At 57.6% G+C, this 1,163-nt stretch overlaps 1 protein-coding gene across 1 annotated transcript in view; it reads left to right on the top strand.

Moving 5' to 3' along the window:
* PIAS3 (protein inhibitor of activated STAT 3) overlaps nucleotides 1–1,163 on the top strand; it is a 33,841-nt gene that overhangs the window by 7,381 nt on the left and 25,297 nt on the right. The window contains exon 3 of the mRNA XM_019472029.1: nucleotides 539–589. Within this exon, the coding sequence (XP_019327574.1) occupies nucleotides 539–589 (51 nt within the window). The remainder of the gene's footprint in view (nucleotides 1–538; nucleotides 590–1,163) is intronic.

Below are 1,163 nucleotides of genomic sequence, written 5' to 3'. Positions count from 1 at the left end.
AAAGGCTGGGGGAGGGGGGCTAGAGAGCCGCAGAAGGGTTTGGGTTGGAAGGGGCCTTTAAAGGTCCCCTAATCTGCCCCCCCCCGAGCGCCGCGGGTGGGAGTCGTCGTACGGAAGAGAGGAAAAACGCGGTGACCGGGATAAAACCGTGCGAGCTCGTCCCAGAATTTAGGACTGCCCCCCGCCCCTGCCGACGGACACCGCCGCTTCTTTGCCGTGGCCAGTCTGCGGTTGGCATCGCGTTCCTAAAACCCAGCGGCAGCGAGAAACCCCGCGGTTGATATTATCCCCCCCTCCTTTTCCCACCGCTCGCTCTCCCCTTCGATGGGCTTTCGCTCCGTGTCCTCCTTCGGGGAATTTTGCCCGCCGGTTCGGAGGGGCGTGACCCGTTTTTACAGTTCAGCTGCACCCGTTTTGTTCACGATACAACCCCCGCACGTATCGATGCCAGGGCGGCTTAGCAAAAATCGACGCTGCCGTAGTTGTAATTCTCTGTTACGTGCTGCTGACGGTCTCAGGACCCTCTTTTCCGTTGCAGAGACGTCTTACCAGGTGCCAAATGTGACTACGCTGTACAGGTGCAATTAAGGTAAGGTAACGGTTCTGTGACGGACGCGGTTGTTCCCCGAGCTAGCGTTACCGGCGTTAATTTGTCCCCGGTTTCGGTGAATCCCGCTTTTCAGCGCTCGGTTCGGCTGGAAGTCGCATCGCTCGGAGGAAATCCGAAACGCTCGGGGCTGCGTTCCGAACGCCGAGGGGTTTGGGGGTGGGGGTTGAGCCTCTGATAAACCGGGGTCGTGCAACGCCGAACCAAGGAGGGGGGGTGTCTTTCTGCGCTCGGCGAGGCGGAGCGGGTTGCCTCCGGGTGACGCGGCCTCGCACGCCAGTTCCCGCGTGTGTGTGGTAGGATTTAACCTTTTTCAGAGTTTTTCGCGCTTACCTAGAGCTCGCTTCTTTCTCTTCTCCGTTTCAATTTTTCGCCTGTTTGCAGATTCACTGCAAAAGGCGGAATAAGGCGCAGAAGCGACGTTGCCTTAAAATTTGAAGATTATTATTATTTTTTTTTTTAAACCTTCGCCCAGCTATTACTCGTGAAAACGCAGGACGCGCCGGAGAGCGTGAGTGGAAGAATATTCGCAAGCGCTTCACGGGTCGCCGCCCCC

Source organism: Aptenodytes forsteri, unplaced genomic scaffold (assembly GCF_000699145.1).
Source record: "Aptenodytes forsteri isolate BGI_AS27 unplaced genomic scaffold, ASM69914v1 Scaffold419, whole genome shotgun sequence".
Lineage (NCBI taxonomy): Eukaryota > Metazoa > Chordata > Aves > Sphenisciformes > Spheniscidae > Aptenodytes > Aptenodytes forsteri.
This window is presented reverse-complemented; position numbering and strand designations above follow the sequence as displayed.